Source organism: Mustela putorius, unplaced genomic scaffold, assembly GCF_011764305.1.
Source record: "Mustela putorius furo isolate JIRA1106 unplaced genomic scaffold, ASM1176430v1.1 tig00000174_pilon_pilon_pilon, whole genome shotgun sequence".
NCBI classification, from domain to species: Eukaryota; Metazoa; Chordata; class Mammalia; order Carnivora; family Mustelidae; genus Mustela; species Mustela putorius.
Window position 1 is genome coordinate 33,071,188 of NW_025421304.1, and position 15,693 is coordinate 33,086,880.

General features: G+C 51.6%; 1 protein-coding gene across 5 annotated transcripts; it reads right to left on the minus strand.

Moving 5' to 3' along the window:
• Window positions 1-4,118: 4,118 nt before the first annotated feature.
• Window positions 4,119-14,900, minus strand: LOC101688370 (carbohydrate sulfotransferase 6). Of its 5 annotated transcripts, none has more exons than XM_004753977.3 (5): window positions 14,334-14,897; window positions 6,518-6,663; window positions 6,285-6,358; window positions 5,779-5,927; window positions 4,119-5,440 (listed from the first exon to the last, which is right to left on the minus strand). In XM_004753977.3, exon 5 carries the CDS (start codon window positions 5,422-5,424, stop codon window positions 4,243-4,245), a length of 1,182 nt encoding a protein of 393 aa, XP_004754034.1. In that variant the 5' UTR covers window positions 5,425-5,440; window positions 5,779-5,927; window positions 6,285-6,358; window positions 6,518-6,663; window positions 14,334-14,897; the 3' UTR covers window positions 4,119-4,242. The 5 variants fall into 5 exon arrangements, with proteins under 5 accessions (XP_004754034.1, XP_004754036.1, XP_044932253.1 ...); XM_004753979.3 differs by lacking the exon at window positions 6,518-6,663 and adding an exon at window positions 14,122-14,219; XM_045076318.1 differs by lacking the exon at window positions 5,779-5,927 and having other exon boundaries at window positions 14,334-14,900.
• Window positions 14,901-15,693: the final 793 nt, after the last annotated feature.

Sequence of the window (15,693 nt, forward strand, 5' to 3'; positions counted from 1 at the left end):
GGTCAACACTCAATTCATAATTCATTTGTATTGAACAAATGAAAGGAGGTGCGGAGGACTGGGAGACTGAGATCACAACGGCACTAGAACTATAGGGCTAACCAGGTTCTCCAGTCATAACCCTAAGGAAGAGAACCCATGATGGGCTGAAGGACTTGCCGTTCCAAGAAAATTCAAAAGTTCAATCTGAGGTGATTGCTTCAGTCTCTGAGTGGTTGGCCAAACCCTCTCATTTGAGCAGACTCTCTCACCCTCCTGAGGCTACCAATGCTTTTACTGCAGTTTTGAAAAAAAGAATTAACTTCTTTAGAGGAGTTTTAGGTGTATAACAAAATAAAGAGGTACAGAGATGTCCCATACACCGCCCTCACCCATTCATGGCCGCATTCATGGCTATTATCAATATCACTCACCGGAGGGGTACATTTGTTACCCAGGATGAACCTACATGCACATACCATAATCACCTAAAGTCCCTAGTGTACCTTAGTGTTCGCTCTTGGTGTTGTACATTCTAGGATTGTGGACAGATTGTTAGTGACATATCCCCATCAGTATAGGAGAGTATTTTTTTTTTAAAGATTTTATTTATTTGACAGACAGAGATCACAAGTAGAGAGGCAGAGAGAGAGGAGGAAGCAGGCTCCCCGCCGAGCAGAGAGCCCGATGCGGGACTCGATCCCAGGACCCCGAGATCATGACCCTAGCCGAAGGCAGCGGCTTAACCCACTGAGCCACCCAGGCGCCCAAGGAGAGTATTTTTTTTAAGATTTTTTTTTTATTTGACAGAGATCACAAGTAGATGGAGAGACAGGCGGTGGGGGGCGGGGGGAGAAGCAGACTCCCTGCTGAGCAGAGAGCCCGATGTGGGGCTTGATCCCAGGACCCAAGATCATGACCTGAGCTGACGGCAGAGGCTGTAACCCACTGAGCCCCCCGGGCGCCCCTCATGGCGAGTATTTTCATTGCCCCACAAACCCTCGTTCCATCCAGTCCTCCCTCCCCTCCTTGTCCCCTGGCAACCACTCATCTTTTTACTGTCTCCATGGTTTTGCCTTTTCCAGAATGTCATATAGTTGGAATTGCACAGGATGTGACTTCTTCACATTGCTTTTTTTCCCCCCTCACTTAGTAATCGGCGTTTCAGTTTCCTCCGCGTCTTTTCGTGGCTTGATAGCTCATATCTTTTTAGCACGGAATAATATTCCATCAGGCAGGTAAAAATCAAAGGACTGATTGATTTACCCTGCACAGGTGGTGGTGGGGGGTGGTGAGTAGGAGAGGGACGGGAAGAGCATTCTTGACCCCATGCTGGATGGTATAAGTTGTTATTCCGCCTTTAGAGTCATTTGGCAGTTTCACCTTTAAAGACATGAAAGCTCTCTGATTGAGCGGTTCTCCTTTACTAGAGACACACAAACTTGACCACCTCTTGAGGGCTTCTCTCATCTCATGAGCCTAAATTTTAATTTTTTCAAGGAAACCGATTCCCAGGGGACCCATCCCTCACTCTTTCTCTGGCTCCTTTTCTTCCCCCTGTCAAGGAGCTTGATGAGCTCTTATCCATCCTTCATGCATTCAAATCAATGCTTCCTCTCCAAAGAGGCCCTCCTTACTCCCCATACTAAAGTAGGTCATCCTCTCCTCACTTCTACTGTTTCTTCTTAGAGCACAATTGACATCTACGTTTGCATGTTTATCTGTGGGACTATTTGTTCTGGGTCTGCACTCCCTGGGAGAACAAGGTTTGTGACGCCTCAGTCTCCCAGTATGTCACCAGGGTCTGAACTCGCCTGACTCACTGAACCGCCTGTCCTTGTCCTGAAATTTGATCTGGGTTCACCCCCAGGCTTGCTTAGAACCAGATATGTCAGGGAACTCACCCAGAGGCTTACCCTGAGTTCACCATACACAGAGAGTGAATTCTGGGAGCCAATCATCCCCTCTCTGGGGCTTTGGGTGTGTAGCCAGAATGGATAAATCACATAGCAAAGATCATTAATTGTTGCCATCAACACAGCCTGTAACCAGAGCAGAGGTAAATGAAAGTTGTATGATGCCATAATCAGGCTGGGTTTTGAGCTATCCCAAAAGCCTTCCTGGACCCCACAAGGGATCAGTGTCTTTCTGTTCTTGGCACCATGAACTTCTTGCTTATCCCTCTTCGCCTGAACATATTATATTGTCCAGGAACCTTCCTAGGCTGACTCCTCCAGTTGACATTACACTCCTTCCGAGCAGACTAGCAGGCTACTTTTATCCCCAGTGGCCAGCACAGGGAGGGACAGGAAGGGAAAAAGTGGCCAACAGCAGGAGCCCCAGTGCCCCAGGCCACTGCTTATCATACCCTTCAACATCCAGTCCTGGAGATGTGTGCAGCCATATACGAGCCAAATGCTGGGATGGCTCGCTCCCTCTCACCTAGAGACCCCTGTCATTACTGGGGGAAATGATCTGGCTTTCCAAGCTTCACTGCAACCCAGTTCAGTTAGAACTGTAAGCCCTGAAGTCAGAGATCTGAGTTTGAGGTGTATCCCTTATATGAAGCTATGTGGCCTGAGCCTTTCTAAGTTGCAGAGTCCCCATTGATAAATTCAGGGCTTTCTATTATTTATTTATTTATTTAGCTCTTATTTATTAGAGAGAGAGCTTGAGCAGGGCCGGGGGGAGGGACAGAGGGAGAGGGAAAAGCAGACTCCCTGCTGAGCGGGGAGCCCAGTGCCGGGCTCCATCCCAGGACTGTGGGATCATGACCTGAGCCAAAGTCAAGCACTTAACCAACTGAGCCATTCAGGTGCCCCCCCCCATACATTCAGAGTTTTAAATATCCTCCCCATGTTAATATGTTAAATATCCTCCCCATGATTGAGGTTTTATGAGGCCTAAAGTTTTTACAGCTTGACAGATCCTTAATGGAGGTGTGCTGAAGCTTCAGCTTCAAGGTCAGTATCTCTCTGCTCCCTGCAAGAAAATAAGTGGAAAACACCAGATTCCCCATTGACCACCTGCTCTGCAGCAAAAATAGGGGTCCACAATTGAGGTCCCACCAATCCAAGGCCCCACTCTTGGACTGAAAGAAAAAAGAAGCTAGCAACCTGCAGAATATCCCTTCTGGCAATTGATGGCAACAGCCCACTCCTTTCCAGAGGTAACTGATGCATGTGCTAACAACAATCAGTCCCTGCACCAACTCCATGCCCTAAAGTTTACGCACACTCAGTTCTGCATCCCAGAGGTTCTGGAAGCTTCCCCCCAGCCCTTCTTCCTTTCTCCCTCACCTTTCCCCCTCACAGCCTCCCTCGGTGCTTATCCGGTAGCTTCTCTAAGGTTCTGCACTCTGGGCCCAGACATGTCATCACCCCCTATATCCTGCGGCTGTGCCCCCAGCCATGGCTGCTTGCTCTTCCATTACACAAACGGATAGAAAAATCTGACCCTCCTTCAGGATGGAGACAGGTCTCTGCAAGCCTGACTGACCCTTTCCTTCTAAATGTAGCCTCAGAGCAAAACTCCCTCCTCCCTTCCTCCCCCTCATCATGTGACCTTGGACAAGGCCTTTCAGTTTTGCGTTTTGTTTGTCAAACTTTACAGACTGTGAAGTCTAGCATCACAAGCTTAATTATGATGTCTATTTCTGTGGGTAGGGCCATTACTGTCAGGACAAATCAAACCTTCACCCCAGGTTAACTGGAAGGCAATGGAGGCATGTAGGCTCCCAGGAGATGGGGCAGAGAGAGGCTACCGGGAGACCCCGAGGTAAGAAGCATCTTGTCTGATTTCTTTCTGAAAGTACCAAGTGAATATAAACGCCAACAGCTCTGATTGAGTGTGGTGGTGGGACACGGGGGAACGAAGTCAGGAATGCGGGCCAGCTCACCACAGTGCCTCTCTCTACTCCCAGGAAGGGCTGGGAACCCCTTCTCAGTTGCTGGATGACGCCTCCAATAGGAAAAGAGACTTGGGAAGAAAGCGCCGGAGGAGCAGCCAGGTCATCTGCGCTTATTCCCTGCACGCAGAGGAAGGGGCAGACTCAGTTTTCCATGAAGTGTGCTCCCGATGGGAACCCAGCTGCTGAGGAAGACTCAAAAGAAAATTCAGAAGCAAGAACAAACACGGAGTTCTGGGGACCCAATCCGTTCATACTACAGAGGACTGCCAAGCTCCCGGCCCCTCCAATAAGCGGCGTGCGCCCCGCGTGCCCAGCTCCCTCCCCAGCGCCACAACTGGGGGCGTCCGCTAAGGTTAGGGGTGTGCGTCCGTGGAGGACGCCCAGCTGAAGCTGCTAGGGCCGCGCGGCAGCACCAGGTCCAGGCTGAGGTCGCGCTGCTCGCTCTCGGAGGAGACGGGCCGGTAGCCCAGCAGCTGCAGCGCGCCGGCGCACAGCTCCTGCACGCGGCGTATCTTGGCGAAGGGCAGCGCGTGGCGCCAGGCCTGGGAGACATTGACCGCGTCCCTGGACGAGGTCTTGAAGGCCTCGCGGCGCGCGCCGGGCCCGGACCCGTGCGTGATGTTGTGGATCCAGGCCTGCAGCTGCGGCGTGAGGCTCAGGCCCGCGAAGGCGTAGAGCGCGCGGATCTCGGGCAGCGGCGCCCGCGCCAGGTCCTCGAAACGCACCAGGCGGTAGCGGCCTCGCAGGAAGGGCGGCGGCTTCTGCGTGGCGGCCTCGGCGATGCGCACGTGGCTGCGGCACACCTCGCGCACCACGCGCAGGCCGGGGTCGGCCTCCACCCATGTGCCGTTGGTGCCCAGGACGATGCCGTTGTCGCGCGCCAGCGCCTTGGCGGTCTGCTCGCGCGAGCGCAGCACGGCCCGCGGGTCGCGCACCAGGTGCACGATGCGCAGGTTGAGCGCCGGGTCGTTGAGCAGCTGGTAGAGCACCTGCAGGTTGAAGAAGCGCACCTCCTTGAGCACCACGTGGCTATAGGCGCGGCAGGCCTCCTGGGCCCGGCTAAAGGGCTGCCGCGCGCACAGCGGCTTGCACACCGCCTCGCTGCTGATGGCGCCGCGCGGGAAGGCGCTGCAGGCAGGGGGCGAGCACAGCGCGCGGCTCACTGCGTACTGGAAGAGGTCCGACAGGTTGCGGCGCCACGGCAGGTAGGCGTCGAACACGTCCATGTCGCACAGGAAGACGGAGCGCACCACGTCGCGCACGGCCATGTGCAGCGCCGGTGCGCTCCCCTGCGACAGGGTGGTCCACACGTGCCACCCGGGCTCCATCAGGTAGAAGACGTCGGGGTGCTGGCTGAAGAGCTGGCCCACGAAGGACGAGCCCGAGCGCCACGAGGACAGCACCAGCACGTGCACCCGCTCTTTGCCGCTGGCTGCAGACGGTGGCCTGGGCCAGGAGACCAGGAAAAGCAGGATGCAGGTCTGCGCCAGCAGGAGCACGGTCACCGCCGTGCTGGAGACGCGCGGCAGCCACATGCCTCTAGCTGGGGGCCTTCGGGAAGAGAGGGCAGCCGTTAGGGACTCGCCCTGCCACACCCCAACGCCTTGCAGGGAGCAGTCCCCTCCCTCCCCAACCCCCACTCCGACCACCCGCCAGATGGGGGCCTCCTCCCCAACCCAGACTATGGCCATCTTACTAGGGCACTCTCCGGGGAATAGGACTTTAAGACGTCTACCAAAACCTAGTCTATGCAGAGTAAAAGGACCGTTGCAGAATGTCTTTGGAAATGTGTATTGTCCTTACTTTCTCAGTCCCTCTTCCCCTCCCCTTTCTCTCTCTCCCTCTCTTTTTCTGGCGAGGGAAATATTATTTTAAAACAGAATTCCCACCTTTTGCTTCAGAATTCTTTTTAGAGAGACAATTTTAGGTTTAGCTCCACAGCTTGATGGGTGATTGGAATCCCTCACCAGGCTCAGCCACTTTCTAGCCTGTGATCCCGGACCACACGCTGCATCTGTCTGTAACTCAGTTTACCCATCTGTAAAAAGGGGAGGAGTATTGGTATTGGAATAATGGAATGAGCGGGAGGGGGGGGGGACAGACATGTCCTAACTCCCATAACTGATAATGTGCCCTTTCTGCCCAGTGTGCTCTGGGTTGTCTGGCTTCTTTTAAACAAGCAGATGCAGCTTCTATTATTAAAAGTAAGTAAACGACATAGGGCACCCCAAATGTTGCTCTCTGCAGGGAGTCAAGTGCTACAGGACGCATGAACTGCAGAGGGAGGGAACCCTTCTGGAGCTGTGGGATGTGCAGAAGAAAGCGGTAAAGGGCAAGGGGAAGACAGGCAGGCTCCTGGCTACCATCTGCCCTTGTCCGTGCTGAGGTTACTCACGTAGCTCACGGCTGCTGGGAGAGCCGCCCGCCTCAATCACAATCCATGGACGATGCCTGCAGATTTTTCAGGGCCTGAGAAAGCAGGAGAGACGCTGGGTCAGAGTCTCACAGGAGGAGACGTCCCTGCACAGTGGGAGGGCTTTGCATTCCCAGACGGACAGAAAGTTGCCTGCAGGTGGGAACAGAGCGGCCCAGCCCTGAGCACATTTTTTCAAGTGGCTGTGAACTGACCGCGTTTCCTGCTGGGTGGAGGAGAGAGGGCCACTGATGCCACTGAGGAGCTGGGCACATGTGACTTCACTTCTCCAAGGCTCCGTTTCCTCCTCTGCAAAATGAGGATCGTAACATCCGGCCTCTTGGGCTTTGCCATGAAGAAGCTGCTAGAACATACACATGATAGAAGGCTTGCTAGTGCCATACATGGGCCCAGGGCTACTGTGGCTGGTGCTGTGTTGGGAGAGGCAGCACCAGGGGAAGTCTCCACCTAGATAAGACACTCTGAGGTCACCCGCATCGGAAATCCCAGCATCTCCTGCGCCCACCTCTGGGCTCGTTTACTGGATCTTAAGAATATCACACTTTTCCCACAGAGTGAAAGGGACGCAGAGCCAAGCTTGTGCACCCCGAGGTCCCAGACTTCTTCTCTTCTTGCACCTGTTGCTCTTACCACAATCCCAAGGAAGAGCTGCTTTGGGAGGGAGGGGCCTGAAATATCCTACTTGCTTTCACAGCATTTGCTCCCCTCGAAGCCCCTTCCCTGCCCATATCACCTCCAGGAGAAGGCAGGTCTAAATTGTGAGCAGATCCCACTTTTCCAGAGGCTGCCGGGAGTGGACAAGGGTCACCCAGCAGCTCTGCCTCCTGAACCACAAGGGCTAGATGTGAGGATTTCACTCAATGGCTCCATTTGGTGGACATAATGGTTTCCATTTTTTACATGAAGGATGCCAGGCTCAGACAGACAACAGGGAAAGAGGGACCCTCGACCCAGGACTTCCATCTCTAAGTTCCTGGCACTTTCTGATTACAGTCACCTGGCCTCTCCCATTTCTGGGAAATCCTGCAGAACACTGGGGACCCCGGTGTTGGGCCCAAACACAGCTGCCCTGGCCAGCCCATCCCTTTCCTGGCTAAGGAGGATCTTGACGGTAAGCTACCAGTGTGTGTGTTACCTGCCTTCCAGGGAAACCAGAGGTTTTCTTAGGTGACACACACAACACGGAACTGATATCTGATCCTATTATTGGAGTGGAGAACTAAGAAGAGGATTGATACCTGCAACCCCATGCAGAGTGCCCGAAGAGGTCCAGGTCCTACGGGAGAGTTTTCTGATAAGGAGCCTTAGGTACAGGATACCCAGTGGCAGGTCAGGAAGACACAGGATAAGTGTTTTATCTTCGTGATTGAACTGCATCCTCCCAACATTCATGGGAGGTAGAAATTACCTCCATCTGATTTATTTATTTATAAAGATTTTATTTATTTATTTGAGAGAGAGAGAGAGGAAAAGAGACAGAAGGAGAGGGAAAGGGCTGGGTGCCAAGACCTTGAGATCATGATCTGAGCTGAAGGCTGCCGCTCAGCTGGCTGAGCCACTCAGGTGCCCCACCTGTTTTAACTGAGGCAGTGAAGCTCAGAGACACGAATACTCACTGAGGACAGGGCAGAGAGATAGGAATACTTCTTGTTCTGTTTTGTTCTAGAGAGAAAGAGAGAACAGGAGCGGGCCAGGGTGGGTGGGAGCAGAGGGAGAGAATCTTAAGCAGGCTCCATAGGCTGCACAGAGTCTGACTCGGAGCTTGATCTCAACAATATGAGATCATTACCTGAGCTGAAATCAAAAGTCAAGGGCTCATCTGACAGAGCCACCCAGGAGCCCGCCCCTAGGCCAGAAGTTTAAATCCAAATGTCAGACACCCAGAGTAGAGCTCTGGGGTAGATCTCACTCCTAAGCCTTTCCCCAGTGAAGTCCCCCATCCTGGAAGGCCTAGGCCCTTCCCCTATAAATTTTTCCATTTTAAAATTCCTTCCGGGGGGAGGGGGCGCCTGGGTGGCTCAGTGGGTTAAGCCTCTTCCTTCAGCTCAGGTCATGATCCAGGGGTCCTGGGATGGAGCCCCCCCATCAGGCTCTCTGCTCAGCGGGGAGCTTGTTTCCTCCTCTCTCTCTGCCTACTTGTGATCTCTCTCTGTCAAATAAATAAATAAAATCTTTAAAAAAAAAAAAAAAGCGCCTGCCTTCAGCTCAGGTCATGATCTCAAGGTCCTTGGATCAAGTCCCGTATCTGGCTCCTTGCTCAGCAGGGAGCCTGCTTCTCCCTCCTGTTTGTGCTCTCTTTCTCTCTCTGACAAATAAAGTAATTCATTAATTAACAATAAAAGAGTTGGGGTCCCTGGGTGGCTCCATCGTTAAGTGCCTTCAGCTCAGGTCATAATCTCGGGCGGGGTCTGGTCCCAGAATCAAGCCCCATATGGGGCTCCCTGCTCTGCGGGAAGCCTGCTTCTCTCTCTCCCACTCCCCTTGCTTCTGTTCCCTCTCCTGCTGTGTCTCTATCAAATAAACAACTCTTCAAAAAAAAATTTTTTTTAATTAAAAAATAAATTAAAAAAAGAGTCAAGAACCCTGACTAAGACAGACAGTTAAGTGTCATGTCCGGGAATGTCACAAAGACTGAATGAGTAGATGGTATTAATAAATATTTGCCTACTTAATGTCAGACACTCTGTGATCCAGATCCCCATGTAACCCGCATTCCTTCCCGCTAAGTAGTTACTTTTTTTTTTTTAAAGTAGGTTCCGGGTGGAGCCCAACACGGGGCCTGAACCCACAACCCTAAGATCAAGATCTGAGCTGTGATCTGGAGTCCGATGTGGGGCTGCCGCCCACAGTAGCTGCCACCACCACCACCGCCACCACCACCGGCTGAGCCCCTCCAGGGCTCCCTTGCTAAGCATTTTAAAGTCCACCCAGGTGCCCTAAAGTGACGGTATCTTCTAAATATCCCTGACTGTTGGCCTGAGAGACACAGGAAGGAGCAATTGTTCTATCTGACTGGCAGATTGGGAAATATGAGCTACAAGGAGGGACAGTTTGCAGTAGAGGGGGTGAGCCTGAGCCCCGGAACCTAGCTCTCTGGGAAATCCCCGCCTGTACCCCAGCTCTGCGTGTCCCTCACTCAGCAGCCTCTCCCAGCCCTGGCAGGGTATCTAAGGAACTGAAATGTAAAACTAGGTACAAATTCATGGCTCAGATTTCTCTCTGTTTGACATGGGCTGGAGGCCATCCCTGTTCAGGAATCCCAAAGATTAGAGAAAACAGATTCCAGATCAGGGATCAGTGGACTCTTGGCATCAAGGGCCACCCCTGGGGGCAAAGCAGCTCTGATAGAACCCAGGGCATGTTAGGGAGAAGGCTGAAAAGGAGGGAAAGAGAAAAGAAAAAAACAAACGAGAGGGGCACAGGGAGAGAGAGGAGGAGTAAGATGAACGTTTGCGGTGGGCTGGAAATGGAACACCAGTAAACACCATCTGTTGAGGGCTTCCTATATGAAGACTTTTCTGTCCATTTTCTGATTTAATCCTTACAACAACCCTATGATGTGGACCTGATACTCCCCCCTACTTTACAAATAAGGAAACTAGGGTGTAGAAAGATTAGGAAACTGGCCTAAAGGATCCACACACCAGCTGAGTCAGAATTTAAGTCCTAGCCTTACCACTTTAGAACTCTTAACTACATGGTATCCAGTGGAAAAACCACAAGTACTAAAGCAAACAGTGGTGTTAAAAATGCACAAATATAAAAAACCACACAGGGGCGCCTGGGTGGCTCAGTGGGTTAAAGCCTCTGCCTTTGGCTCAGGTCATGATCCCAGGGTCCTCGGATCGAGTCCCGCATCGGGCTCTCTGCTCAGCGGAGAGCCTGCTTCCTCCTCTCTCTCTGCCTGCCTCTCTGCCTACTTGTGATCTCTGCCTGTCAAATAAATAAATAAAATCTTTAAAAAAAATAAAAAAAAATAAAAAACCACACAAGTATCAAAGGACATCATCAAGAAGATGAAAAGACACCCCCAGGAGGGAGAAAATACTCACAAATCATATATATAGCAAGGGACCCAGAGAATATACAGAGCTCTTACAATTCAATAATAGAAGACAAATAACGCAACTCAAGAATGGGCAAAAGCTTTGAGTAGACCATTTTTCCAAAGATATACAAATTGCCTACAAGTGCAAGAAACGATGCTTGGCAATCCTAGTCATTAGGGAATGCCAGTCAAATTATGAGACTACGTCCCATTAACTGGGGAGTTATAAGAAAAAAGGTAGATAAAAACCAGTATTAGTGAGAAGGTGGAGAAAGAAATCAGAACCCTTGTACAGTGCAGAAAATAGGTAGTTCCTCAAAAGGTTAAACATAGGGATGCAACAATGCCAATCTAAAGTACATATCCAAGGGGTGTCTGGGTGGCTCAGTCCTTTAAGCTTAAGCATCTCCCTTCCACCCAGGTCATGATCTCAAGGTCCTGGGATCCAGCACTGCATAGGGTCCCTGCACAGAGGGGAATCTGCTTCTCCTTCTCCCTCTGCCCCTCCCCCCACACACCCACACACCTGCACTCACTCTCTCAAATAAAACTTAAAAAAAAAAAAAAAACATAAATACATATCAAAGAAGACTGAAAACACATGCCCACACAAAATCTTTTTCATAAACTTTCATGGCAACATTATACCTAATGGCCTCAGAATGGAAATATACTAAATGTCTATCAGTCGATGAATGGGTAAACAACATGTGGTCCATCCATATGCAGTTGACACTTGAGCAATGAGGAAGTTGCGGCATCGACCTCCACATAGTCAAAAATCCACATATAACTTCTGACTCCTGGAAAATTTAGCTACTAATAACCTACCACTGACCTTAACATTAACAGTCAATTAGCACATATTTTGTGTATTATATGTAGTAAAGTAAGCTACAGAAAAGAAAATGCTATTAAGAAAATCATAGGAGGGCCCCTGGGTGGCTCAGTGGGTTAAAGCCTTGGGGCTCTCTGCTCAGCGGGGAGCCTGCTTCCTCCTCTCTCTCTGCCTGCCTCTCTGCCTACTTAAGATCTCTGTCAAATAAAATCTTTTTTTTTTTTAAAGAAAATCATAGGAGAAAATACATTTACAGTGATGTACTGTATTTATCGAAAACATTTGCATACAGGTGGATCCACACAGTTTAAACCCATGTTGTTCAAGGATCAACTGTAATTCAGTATTATCTGGCAATAAAAAGGAATGAAGTATTGATATGTACTATAACATAGAGGAACCCTGGGTTGATTAACACACCACATGAATATACTGTAAATCACTGAACTGTACACTTTAAAAGGGGGAACCTTAAGGTATTTTTTTTTTAAAGATTTCATTTATTTATTTGACAGAGATCACAAGTAGGCAGAGAGGCAGGCAGAGAGAGAGGAGGAAGCAGGCTCCCAGCTGAACAGAGAGCCTGATGAGGGGCTCAATCCCAGGACCCTGGGATCATGACCTGAGCCGAAGGCAGCGGCTTAGCCCACTGAGCCACCCAGGCGCCCCAAGGTATGTTGATTGTATCTCAATAAAGGTGTTATTAAAAAATATGCAGGGACGCCTGGGTGGCTCAGTGGGTTAAGGGTCAGCCTTTGGCTCAGGTTATGATCCCAGGGTGCCCCCCTCTCTCTGCCTGCCTCTCTGCCTACTTGTGATCTCTCTGTGTCAAATAAATAAATAAAATCTTTAAAAAAAATAAAAAATATTATCTTTCTATGGCTAGGTTACAGGTAATTTTTTTCTTTTTAATGCTTTGCTGCATTTTCCAGGTAGTCTACAGTAGACTTGTATTACTTTGGTAATCATAAAATTGGTGACAGGAGGCACAGGTAGGACCGGCCTGCTCCAGCTTCCACTGCGGGAGGAGAAATGCCTGCAAACCCATCTCCCAGCTGACCTGAGTACCAGTTGGCCAGAGGAGGACAGGGGCATCGGCTGGAGAATTACCTCCTGAGGACGGAAAGATGTCAAGATCCTCAAGCCCACCCTGAGCCTCAAGACTGTGGCGGAAGACAGTCCTGGCCCCAAGCCCTGGCCACATCTGCTATCTCTCTGCCAGTCTGAAACAGCAGCTTCGTGGCATCAGCCGGGGGCAGGGAATCTGGAGTCACACAGCCCAGATGCTGCTGATTGGCAGCAGACTGGCCTGCAGGGATCTATTGGGAAATGATTTCAAATTTTTCAGGGAAAGGAGCTTCAAGTCTCCAGAGCTCAGAGCTACCCCGCAGGGCATTTCAAAGAAAATGAACAGATAACACGCAACACCTCTCCCTGGCCCTGAACTTAGGGGATCCTCTAAATGCACTTTGCACAGGACCCAATCATAGAACCTTACAGCCAGGGAGACCTGACGTCTGGGGGCTTCCACCTCTTCTCTGAAGTAACACAAGCAGGGGATGGGGGAAGGGAGTGCACATTTAGCACGCACTCACTCCGTGTTTCCCTAGGTGTTGACTGAGCTCTCTTACTACGGGGATAATATGGAATATTCTCTGGTTTATTTTCTCAACGTTTTATTTTGACTAATTTATTATTTTTGAAAAGCAAGTCATTCTTAGAATTCAATGATATAAAAAAAGGTGGGGAGGAAGGGGCTGTTTTAGAAGAAAATGACTCAAAACAGTAGCAGCTGGATCCTGTGTGTGGACATTGTTTGGATTCTGATTCAAACAAACCAAGTGCAAGAAGGTATCTTCGAGGCAATAGGAAATTTCAACACGGACTGAATATTAGGTGATTTTGAGAAATCATTGTCAATGCTACTGTCACCCTACACAATACTCTCATTTTTTATGCATTTCTGTACTTATCTCGCCTTACTAGACTAGAAGCAGGATTCTGTCTTATGACAAGGAGAAGGGAGAGCACAGGGGCTAATGAACCCCATTGGAGCATTTACTGTGTGATCTTGGTCAAGTCACTTAACCTCTGGGTGCCTACTGCTGTTTAATCTATAAAATGGGGGAAATTCACCTTGCTGGCTCCGGCCATAGAGCATGCAACTCTTGACCTCTGGGTCATGAGTTCAAGCTCTAGGGGGCCTAGAGCTTACTTATAAAAAAATAATAATAATAAAAATGAAATAATATCACCCAAGTCAAGGCTTGATTTTAACTCAATGAGTTACTATTGCTAAAGCACTTAGAATAATGTCTGTCATACAGCACATTTGTATTTGCTCAGAAATCCTCCAAATCCTGGGTTACAACTATTTTCTATGGATCCAAGCAATTGCCTCTTCATAAGGAACACTCAAGAACAACAGCCAGGCCTGGTTCAGGGGACCCCGCACCCTAGGAACAGAATGTGGCAATCCCAGGCAGGGGCAGAACATGGACCCACAAAACAGGCGCGAAACATGCCAAGAAGAGAGGGGTAAGTGGAACCATATAAGCCTTAACACAGCCAACGCTCGAGGAGCCACACACACCATTCCCATTAGCTCGGGTACTTGGCACACTCACGCACTCTCGGCCTCGGGGCAGCCAAGTCCTTGCTGCCCCTGAGGCCTCAGTTTTCCCACCCTCCTGCCTCCGGCTCAAGATGGGGAGAGAAGAGAGGGTGAACTGATCCCGGGGCACCTATGCTGAGACCAAGAGACCTTTCTCGTTGCTCAGGAGCCAGCAGCGAAACAAGCCAGACTCCCGTTCAGGTGCTTATGGTTCTAAATTGGCTCATCAAGTTGCTTTTCCTCAAGAGTGCCATGGGGGAAAGCTTTCTAGATTAATACCATGCCCTTGGAAACTCACGTTTCCAGAGTCTAGGGATCCCCAGCAGGGATCTCAGGTGAGCTGAAGCCGCAGGAAGACACTTGCCCACCAGCGCCAGAGGCTACCGCGTCCTTCCCCTGTTCGGATAGAAACACCACTCTCAGCTCTTCTCCCCAGACCCGACTCCCCGGCTACGAGCTCCGTGCCCCTGACTGCGGGCATCCCGTGCGGAGGGGGACCAACCAACGTACCCCAAAGCTGGCGCCCCTGCCCGGGCTGGCGCGGCTGGGGAGGCGGGCGCCCCACTCCCGAGGCTCCGCAGAGGCTCCCTGACGTCTCCTCTTCCAAGTTGCCGTCCGCAACCGGCCGTGTCTTCCCTGGGCGAGTCCGCAGGGGCTGACGTGCTCCGTAGGCTCTCAAGGCTAGGAAGGCGCCCCCCGGTGACACCGGGGGAAGGCTCCGAGAGGCACCGGCGCGGATCCGCAGACACCGAGAGAGTGGAGGCACCTGGAGACCTAAGGCGGAGGGAACCTGGAAACAGGGCGGGAGTGTCCTGGAGAAGGAGAGGCGTCTTAAGAACGGGATGGAAGTATGGGGGGCGCAGTCGTGCGGCCACGGCCAGACACAGACTCGGGCACCCCTGCTCCGGAGGGCCCCCTACCCCGCGCCGGAGCCCTGCGCTGCGCGTTCGGCCGCTCCGCGCCGCCGGCCGCAGAAGAGCGCACACAATGAGCCGCTTTCAGACGTGGCTGCGGTCCCGGAGCCGGCGGGCGGGAGCCGGGGCGGGAGGGACGGAAGGAAGGAAGGAGCCGGTTGGCCCCCGGGTCTTGCTACCCTCCCCACCTCGGGGGAGGGGCGGAGGCCCAGGGGCGGGCGCGGGAGGACCCGGGGAGGGCGGGCACAGGTGGGCCCGGGGGCCGCGGGAGGACGTCGAAGGGCGCTCGCGCTCACCTCTCATGCGACTATGTGACCGAGAAAGTTGCCTCCTGCTCCGCTCCCAGAGAAGGAAGCTCCCGGGGGGCACAAAGGCCCTTGCGAGGAAAATCGATTTTTTTTTTTTTAAAGATTGTATTTATTTATTTGACAGAGAGAGATCACAAGTAAGCAGAGAGGCAGGCAAAGAGGGGTGGGGGTGGGGGTGGTAGCAGGCTCCCTGCTGAGCAGAGAGCCCGATGCGAGGATCGATTCCAAGACCCTGAGATCATAACCTGAGCAGAGGTTTAACCCACTGAACCACCCAGGCGCCCCAAGGGAAATTGAATCTTACTTAATCTTGCCCCTCCTCGCGCTCAGTGGCATCCTCGCAGGGAGGTGACTTAGAATCCGAGCCGCTTCCCAAGCCCCCAGCCTCAGACCTAAGTCAAATGCATCTCAATGCCCAGCGGACACACGCGTGGCCTCCCCAAGCAGTAGCCGAGGGAGAGGAGCCCAGGCGCCAGGAGCCGAGAAACACTGAGGGGCTGGGCCCAGAGCTGGCTGTCCCCCTCCCTGTTCTAGTCTCAATCCAGAGGCCCAGGATTGATAGCAGGTCCGGATAAATACAGGACATGTTTCCATAAGTACAGCAGTCCACCCCCTCCCTTCCCCGCCCAGATAACAACAGAGTACAGG

Coding starts and splice junctions, on each gene's coding strand:
- LOC101688370 (XM_045076318.1), bottom strand. CDS start 5,424: ATGTGGCTGCCGCGCGTCTCCAGCACGGCGGTGACCGTGCTCCTGCTG.